Source organism: Gopherus evgoodei, chromosome 2 (genome assembly GCF_007399415.2).
Source record: "Gopherus evgoodei ecotype Sinaloan lineage chromosome 2, rGopEvg1_v1.p, whole genome shotgun sequence".
NCBI lineage: Eukaryota > Metazoa > Chordata > Testudines > Testudinidae > Gopherus > Gopherus evgoodei.
The window spans coordinates 131,869,135-131,889,186 of record NC_044323.1 but is presented as its reverse complement, the minus strand read 5'-3'; the positions used below and the strand labels follow the sequence as shown (position 1 = coordinate 131,889,186).

General features: G+C 41.6%; 1 protein-coding gene across 2 annotated transcripts in view; it reads left to right on the top strand.

The window, feature by feature from the left end:
- Positions 1–9,199, top strand: part of DAP (death associated protein) — a 90,742-nt gene extending 81,543 nt beyond the window's left edge. For both annotated transcript variants that reach the window (XM_030551714.1, XM_030551715.1), the window contains 2 exons: positions 1,041–1,083; positions 8,220–9,199. In XM_030551714.1, coding sequence (XP_030407574.1) covers positions 1,041–1,083; positions 8,220–8,339 — 163 coding nt within the window. In that variant the 3' untranslated portion in view covers positions 8,340–9,199. The remainder of the gene's footprint in view (positions 1–1,040; positions 1,084–8,219) is intronic.
- The last annotated feature ends 10,853 nt before the right edge of the window (positions 9,200–20,052 follow it).

Genomic DNA, 20,052 nt, shown 5'->3' with positions numbered 1-20,052 from the left:
ATTAGTGTTTGCAAAGAGTTGTGCAGTTGTAAAGTGCTATGTAGTATTCTTATGATGAATCATCTGATTGCTTAGTTCATCTTTAAATTTTTTTTTCTTTATGGGTTATGTGTATTGCAGAGATTTTTGGTGCTGATGTGGAACTGAAATTAACAATGATCTAAGACCCCAATCCTGTGATGAATTCCACACAAACATACTGCTGCATTTGCCCAGAACTCCACAGAAATCAGTAGGGTGCTGTGCAAGTGGAGGAATAAACGTATGACTCCCACAGCTGGTACCAATTTAGTTGAACCAGTGCTAGTGCCTGTGGGAGTGTGTTTTGTACAGTTCTCTTGTGTAGATAAGGTTTGCAGTCAAACTCTGCTTTGTTCCAACTTTTATAAAGGTGAATGAGAGTTTGCATGTGGGAAAAACAAGAGCCAAATTAGCTTCTTAGAGTATAAGATTTTGTTTTTAACAGACATGCATCTATAGTCTTGTATTTGGAGTGGTAATGTTATAAACGTTTCTGAGAAAAGTACTGGGTATTGCTTTTTCTGAGGCTCAGAAAACTTATTCTTCTTGACTAACAACTTGCAATCTGTTTTTATTCTGCATCACAGCAGCAAGTTTAGTCTAACTACTAGTTTCATTGTCTTTTGCAGCACAAATATACGAAGCCTAAAAATATTGCCGGCAGCTTTGATGTGTTAATTGAGGATTTGCAAACCACTACAAACAAAAGACCCCTAACTTTAAATAAGCAACACAGTGTTGATGGACTAGTCTACTGTGCCCATCAATTAACTGGAAGATACAGCAGCCAAAGAAAAGTTCCATCAGTGTTCTTGGCTCTAATGGGCTAATTAGTGTAGCAAAACAAAGGAGAATTTGTCTTTTCTATTTCAAGCATCCATTAATTGTCAAGAATACTCAGAGTCATCTTATATTAGGTTAACAAAGTCTTAGTGCTGCTGTACCTGTTTTTTTTTTCCCCGAGGGGAAGTAAAGTTGAACAAATCAATTAAATAACTATAATCTTTCTTATTTTCCAGCCCACCTAAACCAACGGTGTTCATCTCCGGTGTCATTGCAAGAGTGAGTTTATGTGTTAATTTCATTTCAGTCCTTTGATTAAGAGGCCTTCTCACTTCATCACTGATTAGAAAAAGATTCTTAATTGTGATCTTTTCCCTTCCCTCTCATATTTGACTTGATTGGGGTTTATATTTATACTTTCTTTAAGCCTCCTTAAGTATTTTTTTATTTGGTTAGGTTATGGATGAATAGATATATTGAAATTGTTTCTACTGTTTTAGTTTGTGAGTTTAAAAATGTGAAACTGTTGGACTTTGTCCTATATCCTTGATGCTACTGCATCACTTTTTTCAAAACTTAGTTACATACAGGTCATCTCCAGTAGGTTGATCCATGTGGTTAGACACCTGCTGAAGTCAAATGGGCACCACACAAGCATAAGGGTCCATCCACACAGATCCAGCTTTACAAGATAACTCTGTGCATGTGATATGATAGAAGCACTTGCATCCTCATTGCAGCTCAGACATAAACGTCTCATTAAAATTATATTGTGCGGAGATGCATAGATGTAATCAAGTAATGAGAATCCTGAAAAAACGAGCTTAACAGTGCAATTGCCTACATTAACATTATTAGCTCCATCACTGTGCACATACATAGGACTACATGTGCAACCCTTACTTACAAATGTGAGCACCTTTCATGGAAATAGTCCATTAAAGTCAATGGGATTACTTGTGGGTATACTGATGTAAGCGTTTCACAGTCTAGTTTCTTCTGGATGAACTTTTTTCTAACAACTATCAGTGCTCAGAAATGATAAATATGTGTTTTAGTTGCTTCCTATAATTATAATAGAGCTAAGGCATGAATATCAACATGACGTGATTAATTTAATAATAATTCATGCCCAAGCTCGCTGTAATTGTCAATGTATGGAATGTAACTTAATCTCCCTATATACTCAGAATGAATTACCCAAGCTTGTATCAACCATATTACCACGGATTGGTGAGGTGAAACTAAGCTAAGCATGGGTTAAATGAGTGTAAATAAATTCGTTACAGTTAAGTGTTGTTTGACCCAGACCCCACGCCCTTACGAGACTGCAGTGCTCAGTTGGTAAGTTTCATTTATTTTGTGGGGATGGAGCCAGAGAACCATTTAAATCAGTGGTCAAGCTGCTGTGAATAGTCTTGTCAGAATCAGTTAGGAAGAATTTGCACTCTTGTATGTGCCTGGCCACCACAATGTCCTCTGCAAGACTTAAGTCCTGCAATGGAACTCTAGTGGGTGCCAGTGGAAAGGCCAAGCATATGCTCCCTGTGAACTGTGAAAGGTTTCCATGCCAACCCAGCCTGATGGTGGTAATTGGGATAGGCCAGTGGTTCCCAGATGGAGGTTCGTAAAATGTTACAGGGGATTCTTGGGAAAAAATTCCCTAATGGCGGACAGAGCTGTCCCTAGGGACCCTGGGCAGAATGGGGCCAGCAGCCCAGAACCCCTGGACTTCCAAGAGCTAAACAGATAAAAGCAAGCATATCTATCACACTGAGGAGATTTAAACTTCAAGACTCCTTATAAGGATTGGAAAGGGAGGTGGATATTTTTTGCTGTTTTTAAAATTAAATAATATTGTTTTTAAAGTTATTATGAAGAACAAGTTTAAGCTTTGTTGTAACATGCGTTGTTTGCCTGGACTGCTCACGACCTGAATGCTGTAGGAGGAACTCTCTGAGTTGGCTTTTTAAATACCTTCATGCTGTTTCACATCTGAAATTCTTTGATGAAACATGGGAGCCTTGTTTTATAACAGGCTTATTCGAAGTGATACAAGCTATGAAAGTGAAATCTTGGAAGAGTGTTGCTGTTTTCATAATTTAATAAAAATAGTGTAATGATAAATAATAATTAATAATAAATAGTGTAGAATAAGCATGCCATAAAAACAAATTTTATATTTCCAAGATCACTGCTTTTATAATTTATACTCAGGTAAATGAGAAAATCCCTGGAAACATTCATTTTTAGGAGGGGGTTTGCAAGGCTTGACATTTTAATGAAAAGGGTTCACAGGTTGTTAAAGTTTGGGAACCACTGAGATAGGCCATAGATCCATACTGGGGAAGTGATATAGTCACAAGATCTGAAGTGCCAAGAAGGGGCTGCTGCCATTTGCTTAAGCTCTTGAGCTAGAGTAGCAGAGAAGTGCTGGCCTCAAAATGAGATTGGGTGTGTATTTCACCGATATAGTTGTGCTGGCCTTCCCCTGCATAAAGCTCAGCATTACTGTGCCTTTGAGGATTTCATCCTGAGATGTTTTGGGGGTTGGTTGGTTTGTTTGTTTACAGACAAAAACATTTACATTACAATTTAGAAGCTTTAGTCTCACTTTGTCATCTCTAAAATTGTGAAATTTGCCTTGGTAACATACAAACATCCTTCATGTTGCTGAGTATAACAAAAAAGGGGACCTGGACTTTGTAAATCTACAAGGTCCAGGCTTAGTGAAAATAGACGGGAAGTCCTTTCCTTAGTTACCTTGCGACTTTTCCTTCCTCTAGCTTGTATCTTGCTCTTTAGGAAACGCTTGACTCCTTGGTAGATTACTATGGTGATCTGCAGCATGCTTGCAGCCAGTGATTTGCACTCTATAGCTCAGGCAGGCAGTGCTGCACCTCCAGGCTCTACTGTGGTGGCCTTGATCCTCAAACTTTGTCAGTTCGCCACCACCAAAAAAAAACCAGTGTTTGAACTGGGAGCCACTTTGACAACTGCATCCTTCAGCAGGACACAGAGTGGTTCTCTTCATGGCACAGAGACATTTCTGAAGGACAGTGATAGACTCACTTTGACAACTGCTTGCCTTCTAAAACACTCACCAGTCACATTTACTATGTTAACAAGACCTGCATTGAGGCCGCCATCTCAAGCATATGTGAGAGGGAAGTAGGAGAGGGTACCAAAAAAAAAAAAAAAAAAAAAATCAATGACTGCAGAGGAGAAAAAAGAGGGGAAATTATGAGTTCAGAGAAGAAAATATCTTCAAAAAAGAGAAAAATGTAGTGCAGAGTGGGATTAAATGAAGCAATTTAATGGTGAAAATTATAGTTAGCCTAATGTTTGCAATGTTGTAGCTATGTTGACCCCAGGATATTAGAGACACAAGGTAGGTGAGATAGTATCTTTCATTGGACCAACTTCTGTTGGTGAAAAAGACAAGATTTCTAACTACACAGAGCTCTTCAGGTCTAGGAATGGTACTCAGAGTGTCACAACTAGATGCAAGTTGGAACAGATTGTTTAGCATAAGTAGTTAACACATGTTCTAAGAGACCATTCAGGGTGAAGTGGCCTGAGAGCATCCTCCCTAGTCTTTGGCCAAAAAAAGGGGTAGGGGTTAGTGAGTTAGATTGTTGTAATAAGCCATAAATCCAGTGTCTTTGCTAGACACTAAAACTCATAATAGAGTTCTGAATTTAAATTCCCAGACTCATCTTGTGCTGGTGTTGTGCAGGTTTCCTTTGAGGATGAGATCTGAGAGGTCAGATATCGTGTGATTGTTTTGTGAAAAGTGTTCACCCACAGGTGAGACAGTGTTTTTATCTTTTATCATTTTTCTGTGAGAGTTCATGCAAGAGCGCAGTGATTGCCTGGTTTCACCCACATAGAATCATCTGACTGGAGACCCCACAATAGACAGAAATAACACACTTGATCATTACATTGATAGCTTCAGGGAAAAAATTGACTGAAATCCTTAAACATTACATCCACCACAGTCTCTACTGCTGAGAGGACAGTAACACTGTCCCTGCAATGCAGCCATCAGATAGTGATCAAACCAGCAGACAAATGGTGCACCATTCTAGTCTTCAGCTGTGATGACTACATCAGCGAGACCAACTGCCAACTGTCTGACACCACCTACTATAAAGAACTCAGAGACACATACACACCATAGTTCAACCAGGAATTTAAGGATATCATCAAATTCTTTCCCAAATAACTCCAAGAAAAACTCTACAACCTCATCCCCCGTAAACTGCCCCCAGAGACCTTCTACATGCTTCCCAAGATACATAAACAGGGGAACCCAGGCAGGCCCATCATATCTGGGTATGGCACTTTTATTGAAGGAATATCAGGACTTATAGAAACCATCCTCAAACCACTCACCACACAAAGGGACAGCTTCCTCCATGACACAGCCGACTTCCTCCACAAACTCTGCAACATTACAATCTTCCTCAGAACACTATCCTTGACACCTATACACCAACATCCCTCACAATGATGGCATCACTGCCTGCGTTAAATATCTACAAGACAAAGGACAACACTCAGATATCCAGCCAAAACACATCACCAAATTCATCCATTTCATTGTCACCCATAACAATTTTACATGCAACAACAAATATTTTTTCCAAGTCATGGGAATAGCTGTGGGTACTAGAATGGCTCCCCAATAATCCAGCCTGTTCATAGGCCCTCATGAGGAAGCATTTCTGGACAAATGCACCACAAAACCAATGATATACCTGAGATACATTGATGATATTTTCATCCTCTGGACAGACGACCTAACCTCCCTCATAGATTTCCACCACAACTTCAACAGCCACCACCTGTCCATTAAACTCTATCTGGAACACTCCCACACCAGCCTCAACGTCCAGAACACGATGATCAGCTGCAACAATGGAACCCTTCAGACAACCATATACAAGAAACCCACGGATCACCACACCCACCTTCAGAGATCCACCCCAAACACACCAAGCAATCTGTTATATACAGCGAGGTCCTCGGATACCACAGAATATGCTCAGAGGAGAGAGTGCGAGATACACACCTTAACACACTAAAAACTGCCTTTATCAAACAAGAACAGTCTACCAGAGAAGTAGATTGCATCGTGGAACAGGCCATCCAAATTCCCTGAGAGAACCCACTTCAGTACGGGGTGGAGGGGAGGGGGGAGAATCTCCAACATCACACCACTAGTTGTCACCTGCCACCCAACACTGTAACCCATCCAGGGCATCGTTAAACAATTATAGCCCATATTCAATGGGGATCTGAAAGAAATCTTTCCCAAACCCCCTCTTCTGGCCTTCAAACAACCCCCTGATCTCAGTAAGCTCATCAGAAGCAAGCCCCCCACAAACCAGGACACACCAAGTCAAAGGAGCACTGGACCCTGTCAGATCAACAGATGCAAAACCTGCCTACCTATTTCCACTGCTATGATGACCAGTACCTCCCACAACACACCTTTAAGATCCATGAGTCCTACATATGCCTATCCTTGTGGTGTACCTCATCCAATGCACTAAATATCCCAACAACAACTGTGTGGGTGAAACCAGACAATTACTATGCTCTCAAACGCAGTCACATAGAAAAGTGATAAAAGACAAACACCATATCACTCATGGGCCAACACTTTCACTAACCTTCATTTCATATTTGACCTCTCAGTCTTTGTCCTGAGGGAAATCTGCACAACAGTTTCAAAAGACAAACAAATTCATAACTTTGCTAGACACTAACTATCACAGTCTAACTAAAAACACTGAATTCATAGCTTATTACAACAATATGTAACTCACTAACTTACTCATTTTTGTTCTATGTCTGAAGAGATGTTAATAGGCACTTCACCTGTAATGGTCTCATAGACTAGACTAGGTGGGTAATGTATTATCTTTTATTGGACTAATTTCTGTTGGTGAAAGAGACAAGCTTTCAAGCCACACAGAGCTCTTCTTTTTAGAATATGTTTTCTTATGTTAAACAATCTGTTTCACCGTGTATTTAGTTGTGACACTGAGTACCTTTCTCAGGCCTGAAGAAAAGCTCTCTGTAGCTCAAAGTTTGTCTTTCAGCAATAAAAATGGTCCAATAAAATATATCACCTCTCCCACCTTATCTCTCTAATGAACAATATGGCCCTGAAAGAGGAAAGGCGAACTTGACAAGATAGAGAGGGGACATTAGGGTAAAATAGAGGGAAAATAAAGCAGACATAAGATTTCTGTTTTGTGTAAAATCACTTTGTACAACGTTGTCAATCTGCCAATGAGCAGAAGTTAAAATGTTTCTGGCATAAACATAAGAAAATTAGATTCTTCCCCAGTGTTTAGATGATGGTGTATGGTGTATGGTGATGCTCCCTCTCTAGTCCCTGCCCCTTTGGATGCTAATGATTGTCCTCTATTGCTTTTTGAAGGGTTGACAGGGATGACTTCACAAACAGAAATAAGCAGCTGCCTGATTCCTTGCTGATTGTACAGCAAATAGATACTTCTGCAATTGGCTGGGTTTTGCAGAGTAGGTGTTAAGTGATGATGGCACAGGTGGGACCAATGCTTCTTTAAAAGGGACGTTTTAAACTTGAAATCTAAGCCATGTTTATACTATTGAGTTAAAGGCAGTCTGAGTATGCAGCTCTCCTGGCGGAATTCTGTTTACTTGTATGGTTTAACAAACTACTTTCTCCTGTTTTTAAATGTTTTCCCCTCCCTTGCTGCTGTGTCAAAAAAAATTGTCACAAATAAGGAAACTGAGCATAGTAATCAGAGAAACTGGGGCCATGTCTAAACAACAACTGTGCCACTGCAGCACGTCTGGTGAAGAGGCTCTGTGCCAACATGAGAGAGCTTTCTCATCGACATAAAACCACCTGAATGAGTGGCAGTAGCTATGTCAGTGGAAGAAACTCACCCCCCAGCAGCGCTGTGCACATGAGCACTTATGTCAGTGTAACTTGTGTCACTCAAGGGACCGTTTATTCACACCCCTGAGCGACGTACGTTTTCCCAACGTAAATTGTAGTGTAGACATAGCCTGACTTCACACAAAGCGCTGACACTGCAGAAATCAAAAACAGAAAAATCTCTCTCCAATCTGTAAGATACAGTCATTTTAGGTGCTACTTGGAACAACAGTAGGTGAAAATTTTCAGACAGAAGTGTTTGTTTGTTTTTTTAAGTTGACAAAATCCCTGTTAAAAATGCCAAGATAGAATGCATGCAGTGTGTCTGCAAAGGAAGAAGGGAATTAGAGGGAGTCACAGTGTTTTTCATGTGTTCGTTATGCTTCAAATAAAAAAAAAATACTATCAGTTTGAACTGGGTGGCATGTTTTTTAAATGTTTGTATTTTTACTGGCATGTTCTTTAACAGGGTGATAAAGACTTCCCTCCAGCTGCAGCTCAGGTGGCTCACCAAAAACCTCATCCCTCTGTGGAAAAGCTTCCTCATCCACAACATGTCAATCAGCACATCAACCAGCCTCGCAAGTGAACCCTCTGTCAAAAAGCCAGCCAAACTGCATCAGTGAATACATTGTAGAAAGAAGAGATTAAAGTTTTTAGGATTCACGCTACCAAATCAATAAAACTGGCCTTTAAAAATGATATATGTTGCTTTTGCCTTAATTCTCCATGGTTTAATCAAAATGGAGACTTCATTAGGTTCTGTTACTCCAGATGGAAAACATGCTGCTTTGCTGCTGTGTGTTTGCTGATCGAGAGCATTACTCAGTTTATCCAGTTCAGTTTTGCTTAGCGTTGTAATCTGTTATTGCCAAGACCAAACTTGAATATAAATAATTAATCTGATGAAGGGATTTAGATGCGGGATTGCCATAGCCGATTGCAGAGGTAACTTTTTAATGTTAAACCTATTGGGGATCATATAAGATTTTGTGTTTGGTTTATCTGATGTGGGGAGGATTTTTTTTGTATTTGTTTGGGAGGTTTGTAATATGTTGGAGTCTGATTTTTATAGAATCTTGCAGTCTGGACTATATTTGTAATCTATCTAGAATATAAGAGAGAATGTGTTAAAGTTTTTATGCTTTAGATTTTGGCCTTTGAATTTAGCCGTGGCAGAGAAGAAATGATCAGAAACCATGATCTAATGGGGTGTGCGGGGAGGAGTCTAGTTGATCCTTTGTGACACCATGTTCCATTTACACCACCTTTTCCATGTAAACTTTGCACATTTGGAGTGCTGTAGCTTTAGGTGGGAGGAAGATGTCAAATAGGGGGAAGCCTATTCTATGCAGTGTCATTCCTCAACTCACCTGTTGGATCTCATGATGGGTATTTGTGAGACTTCAGGATCTTGTGAAGCCTTTCTAAATAAAGTGAGCAATAAGGCGTAATGGTGTGTAGTAAATCATTGAGGTGCAAGCAGTCCAGTGCTGTGAAGAAGTGAGCTCCCTTACTTCCCACTGTGAGAGTTGAGGGAACTCAGCATCTCACAGAATTGGGCCCAAAATAGACAGAAGGGTAAATCCATTTAACTTAAATTTGGTGTATGGTTATTGTTCTAAAATGTGGACTATCTGTAACTAAATGTATATGGCATCATCGTGTATGGTCTGTTATATACCATGTCTGCTGTTTTTTCTAGCCTTTTACCATAGGCAAGCAAGTGATGATGCAGATAAGATATACCATTTTAACTAACATAATCAAGGTTAGGTCTGGCCATGTGTATAAATCTTTTTATGCTTGCACAGTTTCAAATCATTAGCTCTATCAGAATCAGTACCCCTATCAGTTGCTTCCCACATCTAATCTCTGTACACCCGTGACATTTATTTTAAAAATGTAGCCTATATTTTTTAATATGTAGTTGAATTTTTAAAGGAATATAAATACACTGCAGGCTTCAGTACCCTGCAGGATTATAGAACTTCACTTCAAGGAACATGGCTACTTGAACCAAAATTGAAGTCACTCATCTGGCAAACCCTGGCAGTTGTAGGCTGCTCAGGGCTTGGTAGTGCATTTAGAGTTAAAAATCAAATCGCATGAAAAAGTAGTGAGAGGAGAGCTTTAAAAATGCTATTTAAAACCATGCTAAATAAAGTCATGATTATTCTGAGTGACTGATTATTGTAAACTAAATAGAAAAAACAGTGGCATTTTCTAAGTGAGATACCTCAGTTCATTGTGAGTAAGATTTACCCCTGTGCAGGGGGTATGTGAGCAAAAATTCTGTAGCAAAATATTTTTACCGTTCCTTCTGGCTGATGATCAGGTGACAGTTTACAAGAGCAGGCAAAGTAACTTTATCCCAAGGCATTCTCAGTAAACTTAAACTATGTATGTCATCAATGGGAGTCAATCTTTTTATAACAAATGTTTCTGGAAGTTCAAAACCATCAGTTCAATTCAAGTTAAATGCCGGTGTTTTCTGCACTTAGTGGCAGCTGCCAGAAGCTGGAATAATTTGTGAATCATGGTATTTCGAATGTGACAGGAACCCCAGGCCATGTTTGAAATCTTACAAGGCAACCTGTTCTTTTGAGAATCCTAGCCAGGTTCCTCCTCCACTGAGGGTAGACTGTACTTGGCTAACGAGACCATACCTTCTGAGGTTTGCCCATTACAAGACTAATAGAAATTAGAGCTAGAAAGATAATGCCTCAGGTCCAGGAAATAAATGTTCAGCCTTTCCTTGCCTCAGCTCTCCATCTGCAAAATGGGATAATAGTGCTTCCCTACCCCACGGAGGTGTAATGAGGCTAAATACATTAAAAAATTATGAAATACGTTCAGGTTTAGTGATGAAGAGGGCTATATAAAAGCTAGGTATTATTACTGTAATGGAACTGAAATAAGTAGCCTATTGTAGCATGCTAGGAGAAGATATAGATTAGATTAAAAATGCTAGATTTTGAAAAGGCTGTTGCTACATGGATGGCAAAATCAAACCCTCCAATGCTAAGACGGGTTGAGGTAAGTGGGAACAGAATCTTTTAAGGACGTGATCTACACTGTGAGGGTATACAGCCTTAGGATCCACTGGCATGGAACCCTTTGCCTTCCCATTGCAGCTCAGTGTACTACTCGCATGAGTAAAGTTAGTCTGATGGGCAGGGTTTTGCAGGATCAGGCCCAAAGACAGATGTGTTAGCTCCATCTTTATTTAATTTATGGTTTAACCCTGCTTAATGATTTTAAAGAAAAAGATTTTAGCCTTTACCTCTTAAAGGACATTTAAGGCTTGTCTACACTGGCAACGTTTAAGCATTGCCATGGCAGCGCTTTAACGTGGCCTTTGTAGTCGTGGCAGAATGGCTCTCTCCCAGCACTCTGAAAAACCCACCTCCATGAGGGGCGTGGCTTCCAGCGCTGGGGCACTGTCTACACTGGCACGTTACAGCGCTGCAACTTGCAGCACTCGGGGGTTTTCACACTCCTGAGCAAGAAGGTTGCAGTGCTGTAAAGTGCCACTGCAGACAAGCCCTTATTTAACTTCAGTTTTTTCTGTGATTTTAAAATTACTTATAACTCTTGCTCTCTAATGATGCTTAGCGCTTGCCTCCGTTTTGTACAATTAAATCTCACTCCTTTAAAAAAAAAAATCACTTTTAACCCTTGCCTATTTCCATTGCTGACACAAAGTGGCCGGCCAGGGAAAGCAAGTTATTGCTGAGGTAGGTTTGGTGCTGAACTGAGTAGAATGCAGGTGACATCACAAGGGAAAAGTGCCAGGAGAGTCTGGAGCCAGTGAAAGTGATGGGCTTTCAACCTCTGAGTACTGGAGATGGAGGTTGCATTGGGTGCAACTGCCCTAGAGCTAGTGGAAGGAAGGGAATGGGAGTAGGCCCTAGTCCCGTATGATCTCCACTGCTTCTGCCTGGTGCTGGGGTAGTGAAGGCTTGTGAGGGACTTGGGAAGTCTGCCTCTGGAAGGCCCATGAAGGCAGTGGCCAGTAGCTTGGACTGCATGCTACTGGAATACAGTATAATCAGCTCTTTTTTAAGCAAAGTATTTAGTCACTTCTGCAGTGAGATGGGGTAAGAGCCTAAAATGTAACCGCTTAGTTTGGGCCAGTTTTAATTTAAAATAATAATAATGAAATAAAAAGGTAAGTGAATCTGCACCAGTTGAACTTGGTGGTGCTCAGTAAACATGATTTTTGTTAAAATTATATTGTAGACAAAGTGGCCAGTTACAGTCCTGTAAAGTGCTGACCCCTTCTGAGAGCCCTCAGCTCCCACTTACTTGAATGGGAGGTGAGAGCATTCAGCAGCCCCGGCAGGATTTGGGCTCCATGCATAATTCAGTGATTTGTAAGTGTGCATGACCGTGAATCTTCTTCCGGGGCAAGGAGAGGGGAGAAATGTTTACATGAAAGGTTTAAAATTTTACAAGCTTCCGGTTATCCACAGGGCTCAGCCCAGGAAAACGTGTGTTGGTCACGTGTGCTACAGTAGGCAGAATCGGGCATCTATTTTTATAGGCTGTGGAATCAAGATGTAATTCAACTAAAACTGAGCCCTAAGATTATATCTGACATTCTAATTTTGCCACCTACTGAGAAAAAGAGTCATCAGTTTTAGAATCTGTGATCTGATATTTTATTCATCTCATGGAGATGGAGCAATGTGGGCTCAGACTTCTGTGAATACATTTACTAGATGAACATCTTTAATATCCTTTACATTATAGTTTCTCAGTGTTAAATATTTAAATCTGAGCGGTTTATTTTAAAAAATAGTTAAATTAGAAGCTGATTTTATGCTCTATTCCTACTCTTATGAAAAACTGTAACAAATAGCACAAGTGAGAATTTTTTTCCCATATAGTCTGATTTATCAACCAGAACAGGATAAACATTAGCCTACTGCTGATGTGACAAATATGACAGCTGGAGGGGTCTGGAATGAATACAGAAACCTTAAATAAGCTTTTCAATTGAGCTCATTATGAGGACATTTGTTAAACACACAGCCTCTTCTTTTGCTGTGCCAAGCAGCTCTTAGCATACACACATTGGAAACCTATACTTTATAGCACAAGGGCTCTATTTTGCATGCTAATCGCTGGTTCACCATTAGCCAATTGTTTCTAAGTTAAATATTGATGGGAAATACAGAGCGTGATCTGACTATTTATCACGGTTTAGAATAATCCTCTCTCCTGAATTCATATATTTACTTTAATTAGACGTTAGTGTATTACTATACATTTTTCTGGATGTTATGGTGTGCAGTATGAATGATTGATTTTGGTCAATCCTTTTATAACTGGTGTGATTTTATCCAGCGGGGGACAAAGTGCAGAGCATTCCATCAGTCTTCTTGTGCAGGAATTCTGTATCCATAGAACTTAAGCTGAGTCTTCCTGGATTCCCTGCCAGGTGTCAGCCTGCAAATCTTTTAGCGTAAGGAAATTTTACAGCATCTCTGCTGTAGATGGCCCAGATCCTACCAACGGAGTCTGCACATCCATGGAGTGCTGTTGAATTCAGTGGCACTCCTCATGAGTAGTATAAAGGTAATTGCAGATTTTGGTTGCAGGATGGATGGATCAGTTATCTGAGTTAAAATGGTAATCTCCAGAAACGTACATCCTCAGCAACTGTAAGATATCAACTGGAAAAATAGTGAAACAGGAGAATTAAGAGCCAGATCCTGAACTGCATCTGATTGCTAGTCCCTAGCATTAAGTGCTACATCAAAAATGCTATTACAGTAGACACTTGTGTCATAGTATAATTCCCAAATCTGGACCTTAGCGTCCAGGATATGGGTACTAGCATAAAGTCCTCTACGCTTAATTACCAGCTTAGATTCTGTAGCGCTGCCACCAATCAGGAATTTCTAGGGCCTGATACCCTTTGGTCCCCCCAAAACCTTCCCAGGGGACCCCAAGACCCAGATTCCTTGAGTCTCACAACAAAGGGAAATAAACCATTCCCTCCCACCACTTTACCTCCTCCCAGATCTTTCCTGCCTGGGTACACTAGGAGATACCGTGATTCAAATCCTTGAAACACAACACAGAGAGATCAAGTTTCTCTCTCCCCTTCTCCCAGAGGCAATACAGATTCAAGTTCTGTGAATCTAACACGAAGAGGAAATTTACCTTTCCTTCTCCCCATCAATTCCCTGGTATATACAGACTCAATTCCCTAGAGCCTCAACTGGGAAAAAAAAAATCAAACAGGTCTTCAAAAGCAAAACTTTTAATAAAAAAGAAAAAAGTAAAAGGTTTATCTCTGCACTTTAGATGGTAAAAAGTTATAGGGTCTTTCAACTTATAAACAATAGAAAGAAACTTTCTCCAGCAGAAACACAATTTAAGCTACTTCCAGCAAGTACACATATGCAAATGGAAAAAAAACGAAAGACTATGACCGCCTTTTCTTACTTACAATTCTGAATAGATAAGAGACTGTAGCAGGGAGATTGGCAGAAACCTGGTTGCACCTCTAACCCCGTCCAGGACCCAGAGAGAACAAAGCCAAACCCAAAATCCACAAACAAAGGCTTCCACCGCTTATGAGCAGCATTTCCCCTGGAATTATTTTCTCTGCTGTGAATTGTCAGCACTCCCCATAACAGCAATAGCTGCTTTGGAGCAATGTAGCAAAAAGGCTATGTTGCTACTAATGAGCAGCTACTGTATTCTGATCTGACACCATTGTTATATTCACCTTGCTCTGATGTAAACAACTACACAGAAGCAGGTCAACAATACGTCAGGCCTGGTAGGCTCAATTGTTCTGCACACCGAGGTGAGTGGGTAGCTTCTCCATTTCTCAAGACAGTGACGGGAGTCAGGTCTCATTTACAATACAGTATCAGCTTAGTGTGCTGATCCTGTATGTACTTAAGGGTTGTTTCTCAATCATTTCTCTTCTTGTTTCCAGCCAAGTTAAGTTTTGCTTTTCTACTTCAGTGTATTGGTTTATTTCCCATCTCTCACATTAATCTCTGTCCATGTAGTAATAAACAAACTGAGACAGAAAGTAATTGAGTCAAACTTGTCTGCCTTTGAGTTGTGCTGCTTGGCATTATAAAAGGGATCAGGCCTTTAGCCCTGGAAAATGTATACACCTTGGACCTGATCCCGAGGAGATGTGCAGGCAGATTCCTGCACTGGCCGGCTGACTGGAAGGGAAGGGAGCTGGAATTCATGGGGGCTCAACAGAGGCACAGGGGATTCACCTATGAACCTCTCCTTGCTAGACTGGGGACTGAAAATGGTGGCAGTAACTACCTAACTTGTTTTTACTTCTTATTGTAAAGATCCACCAAATGCTATTGTGTAAGGTGGTTCGTTGGCAAGCAGGAGTGGTCACTACTATGAAGTGGACATACCCACACCTATGCAACTCACGCACCACCTGGGTATGGTGCTGTGTCCCAGCTAGTGGCACCAAGACCACTTTGAAATTAACGAGTCCGCTCTAAAGCCTTAGCTAAGGACCATGTGGCCACCTGCAGTAGAGGCTCATGCATTTAGCTCCATAAGTCCCAGGTTCGATGTGCCCACTGACAACCAGAGTCTGTCAGTGTTACAAGAAGGGGCTTGTCTGGGATTTCAGCTGGGAAGTCTCTGAAGCTCAGGACGCGCTTCCTCAGCTAGTGGAAGTATGTAAACCACACACCTCCTGGGTGCGGTGTTCTGCCTCATCTAGTGACACCAAGACCACTTAGAGAGAATTAAATAAGTCTGCTCTACAGCCTTTGCTAAGGGTCATGTGGCTTTTAACTCATGCAGTGGAGGCTCATGCACGAAGCTCCAAATGTCCCGGGTTCAGTCCCACCCACCGATAACTAGGGTCTGTCAGTGTTACACACACACACACTAAATGACTCAGTATTCACTACCAGTAATAAATTCTACTAAATGGAGAAAATGCTCTGATTTTGCAAAGATTAATAAAAAAGGCATACAGACACTCCCCGAGTTACGTAAATCTGACGTACGCAAATCTGAATTTACAGAAAAAGTTCTGTAAGCTAGAAATAGGAGGAGGTTTGGGATTTTTGTTGTTGTTGTTGTCGTCGTATGTTTTATTTATTTATTTATTTTGCATAATAGTCAGAGATGCGTTTCCGACGTATGAAAATTCGAGTTACGCAAGGCATTCCGGAATGGAACGCCTTGCATAAGTCGGGGAGCATCTGTATACAGTATTCATCAGCTAGAACATTTCCACCATGACGACACACACTTCTATTGATCCTGCATTCATTTACAGAAGTAATGACACTGTTATTATTCTGCAGTGGTTACTAAAAGTAATCTAAGTTTATATGCTACTGTTCCTGTTACCAAAAAGACTGCAAAGCACTTGTCTGCTTGGCACAAAGATACTATTCAACTGCTTTTTAAAAGAAAACGTCATTCTTAATGCAGCATTCTTTACAGCACTGAAAATCCAAATGTCCTTTGGCTAACTGTTTGAAAGAATGAAAAGATTCAGACACAGTCTTTTACAAGCAAGCAATAGAGACCAACTGCCGCCAGGAGTTATTTTCCCTCGTCAAAACTCTACTTTAATGCCTACATAAAACTTGATAGTGGTTAGGCTGCTAGTGTGCCAAGACCACTGTGTTTCATGCTGACCAATACTGTCACATTGTTTCCTTGTATGACCCTGTCTGGATCCATCTGTTCTCTCTTGTTTCATGCGTAGATTTTAAGCCCCTGGAGTCAAAGACTGCCTTTTTGTTTTGTGTTTGTCCATTGCCTAACACAATGGGGGGCCTGGTCCATGACGAGGGCTCCTAGATGCTACTGTAATACAAATAAATACTAATAAAATGCAGTTCTACCCAGAAAAGTGATTATATAAAGATGGCATCTTCTTGTTCATTGAGCCATTGCCTTGCACCTTTTATAGGCCACAGAGTGTATGGGAGCCAATAAATATGGAGCCCCAAATTGTCATTCGATAAGTAGTTGTGTTTGAAGAGATTAGCCAGTACTAAACTGGGCAAGCAGTCGTGAACTTTTTCTTACACTTTTTCTTTCTTTTTGCTGGTGAGCCAACCATCTCTGCTTTCTTCTTCCCAGCCCAATGACTTCCCTTCTCCTCAGTCCTTACATATTTATTTTTTAAAGGAACAGGAAACTAATACATCCCTCAGGTGTAGCAGTAGCATAGGAGCATTTGAGATAGTATTAAAAAGCAGTGCAATGGGTAAACAGGTTGTATTAAACCCGGCATCAACCTGAGCCCTTATTTGTCACTCCAAGTGAGCTGAACTTTAAACCTTTGAGTGTAAGTTCAACTGGTGGGACCTTCTCATCCTACATCACCTTTCCTGAAGAGTTGTGCCAACATGGCTACTGCTTTCGCCAAGGATCTCCCTGACTCGAGAAGCGAGGATTGCTATGTCCATCCAAGAGGTAGTGTTTCCAGTGGCCACCCTGACCTAGTGAGTAGAGCACAGAAACAAGAGTTAGGAGTCCTGGGTTGTCAGTCCGTTTAGCAACGGGTTGCCTGATGGCTGTAATGAAGAAAGAATCATAGGGTTGGCAGAGACCTCAGGAGGTCATCTAGTGCAACCCCCTGCTCAAAGCAGGACCTAATCCCCAACTAAATCATCCCAGCCAGGGCTTTGTCAAACCTGACCTTAAAAACCTCTAAAGAAGAAGATTCCACCATCTCCCTAGGTAATCCATTCCAGTGCTTCACCACCCTCCTAGTGAAAAAGTTTTTCCTAATATCCAACCTAAACCTCCTTCACTGCAACTTGAGACCATTACGCTTTATTCTATCATCTGGTACCTCTGAACAGTCTAGATCCATCCTCTTTGGAACCCCCTTTCAAGTAGTTGAAAGTAGCTATCAAATCCCCCCTCATTCTTCTCTGCTGCAGACTAAAAAATCCCAGTTCCCTCAGTCTCGCCTCATAAATCATGTGCTCCAGCCCCCTAATAATTTTTGTTGCCCTCCCCGGACTCTTTCCAATTTTTCCACATCCTTCTTGTGCTGTGGGGCACAAAACTGGACACAGCACTCCAGATGAGGCCTCACCAATGCCGAATAGATGGGAATGATTACATCCCTCGATCTGCTGGCACTGCCCCTACTTATACAGCCCAAAATGCCGTTAGCCTTCTTGGGCACACTGTTGACTCATATCCAGCTTCTCATCCACTGTAATCCCCAGGTTCTTTTCTGCAGAACTGCTGCCTAGCCACTCGGTCCCTAGTCTGTAGCAGTGCGTGGGATTCTTCCTTCCTAAGTGCAGGACTCTGCACTTGTCCTTGTTGTACCTCATCAGATTTCTTTTGGCCCAGTCCTCTAATTCGTCTAGATCCCTCTCTATCCTATCCCTACCCTCCAGCGTATCTACCACTCCTCCCAGTTTAGTGTCATCTGCAAACTTGCTGAGGGTGCAATCGACACCATCCTCCAGATCATTAATAATGATATTGAACAAAACCAGCCCCAGGACCGACTCTTGGGGCACTCCGCTTGATACCAGCTACCAACTAGACATGGAACCATTGATCACTACCTGTTAAGTCCAACGATCTAGCCAGCTTTCTATCCACCTTATAGTCCATTCATCCAGCCCATACCTCTTTAACTTGCTGGCAAGAATACTGTGGGAGACCATATCAAAAGCTTTGCAAAGGTCAAGGAATAACACGTCCGTTGCTTTCCCCTCATACACAGAGCCAGTTATCTCATCGTAGAAAGGCAATTAGGTTAATCAGGCATGACTTGCCCTGGGTGAATCCATGCTGACTGTTCCTGATCACTTTCCTCCTCAAAATGCTTCAAAATTGATTCCTTGAGGACCTGCTCCATGATTTTTCCAGGGACTGAGGTTAGGCTGTAGTTCCCCAGATCCTCCTTCTTCCCTTTTTTAAAGATGGGCACTACATTAGCCTTTTACTAGTCATTCCAGACCTCACCCGATGGCCATGAGTTTTCAAAGATAATGGTCAATGGCTCTGCAATGACATCCGCCAACTCCTTTAGCACCCTCGGATGCAGCGCATCCGGCCCCATGGACTTGTGCTTGTCCAGCTTTTCTAAATACTACTGAACCACTTCTTTCTCCACAGAGGGCTGGTCACCTCCTCCCCATGCTGTGCTGCCCAGTGCAGCAGTCTGGGAGCTGACCTTGTTCGTGAAGACAGAGGCAAAAAAAGCACTGAGTACATTAGCTTTTTCCACATCCTCTGTCACTAGGTTACCTCCCCCATTCAGTAAGGGGCCCACATTTTCCTTGACCACCTTCTTGTTGCTAACATACCTGTAGAAACCCTTGTTACTCTAGCCACAACTCCAAGTGTGATTTGGCCTTTCTGATTTCACTCCTGTATGCCTGAGCAATATTTTTATACTCCTCTCTAGACATTTTTCCAATCTTCCACTTCTTGTAAGCTTCTTTTTTGTGTTTAAGATCAGCAAGGATTTCACTGTTAAGCCAAGCTGTTCGCCTGCCATATTTACTATTCTTTCTACATATTGGGATGGTTTGTTCCTGCAATCTCAATAAGGATTCTTTAAAATACAGCCAGCTCTCCTGGACTCCTTTCCCCCTCATGTTATTCTCCCAGGGGATCCTGTCCTTCCGTTCCCTGCGGGAGTCAAAGTCTGCTTTTCTGAAGTCCAGGGTCTGTATTCTGCTGCTCTCCTTTCTTCCTTGTGTCAGGATCCTGAACTCGACCATCTCATGGTCACTGCCTCCCAGGTTCCCATCCACTTTTGCTTCCCCTACTAATTCTTCCCTGTTTGTGAGCGGCAGGTCTAGAAGAGCTCTGCCCCTAGTTAGTTCCTCCAGCACTTGCATTCAGGCTTCTCCTATATGGTGGGTGACCTCTCCCTCACCTTGAGTTGGAGACAAATAGTCAGTAACACCAAACACATCAGCTCCTCCCCTTTTATAACCTTCCAGTCTCCTCTGTCAGGAGACTCCATGTTCAGCTTCCCCATGTGATCACACGCCCCTATCAGGTGATTTCCTTGCCCATGCAACCTCTTATCTAACAAACCAGTTCTCCTGATCAGAAGCCAGCTTGTTATTTATGGTTATTTGGTTTCAGTGGGAGAGCATGTAACATCATTGACTCTTCTTTGTTATTTCTTTGCCACCAGCCTTTCAAATTTCAGCTCAACCCGGAGGTAAACAGACAAGAGGGAAGGCAAAAGCCTGCACCTTCAAAATGGAGTTTGCAGGGTGGTAAAGATGCATGCTGTGACTTCAGGATCTCGTGCAAACCCATAGATTGTA